This window comes from Myotis davidii, unplaced genomic scaffold, assembly GCF_000327345.1.
Source record: "Myotis davidii unplaced genomic scaffold, ASM32734v1 scaffold187, whole genome shotgun sequence".
Classification (NCBI taxonomy): domain Eukaryota; kingdom Metazoa; phylum Chordata; class Mammalia; order Chiroptera; family Vespertilionidae; genus Myotis; species Myotis davidii.
Window position 1 is genome coordinate 3,651,753 of NW_006383018.1, and position 245 is coordinate 3,651,997.

Genomic DNA, 245 nt, shown 5'->3' on the forward strand with positions numbered 1-245 from the left:
TCAGAGTCACCCAATGGACCTGGTGCTGAGCGCCAGGGAGGCCGACACCTGCAGCCCCACACCGACTCCGTCCGTCAGGGAGCGGCCTGCAGCCTGAGCCGGGCTCTGGGGGACGTGGCCTCCTCCGCACGTGCCATCGCCTCGCCGAGCAGGAGGAAGATGCGGGTGAAACGCCTTCGCAGGAGGAAGATTTGTTTATGAGAAAGCAGGCCTGTGGTTCTGCGGGCGATGACAGCGTTGGTGCC

At 65.3% G+C, this 245-nt stretch overlaps 1 protein-coding gene across 1 annotated transcript in view; it reads left to right on the forward strand.

Annotated features, from left to right (window-relative positions):
* Positions 1–245, forward strand: part of GATAD1 (GATA zinc finger domain containing 1) — a 20,984-nt gene that overhangs the window by 5,843 nt on the left and 14,896 nt on the right. The window contains exon 2 of the mRNA XM_006779262.2: positions 5–165. Within this exon, the coding sequence (XP_006779325.1) occupies positions 5–165 (161 nt within the window). The remainder of the gene's footprint in view (positions 1–4; positions 166–245) is intronic.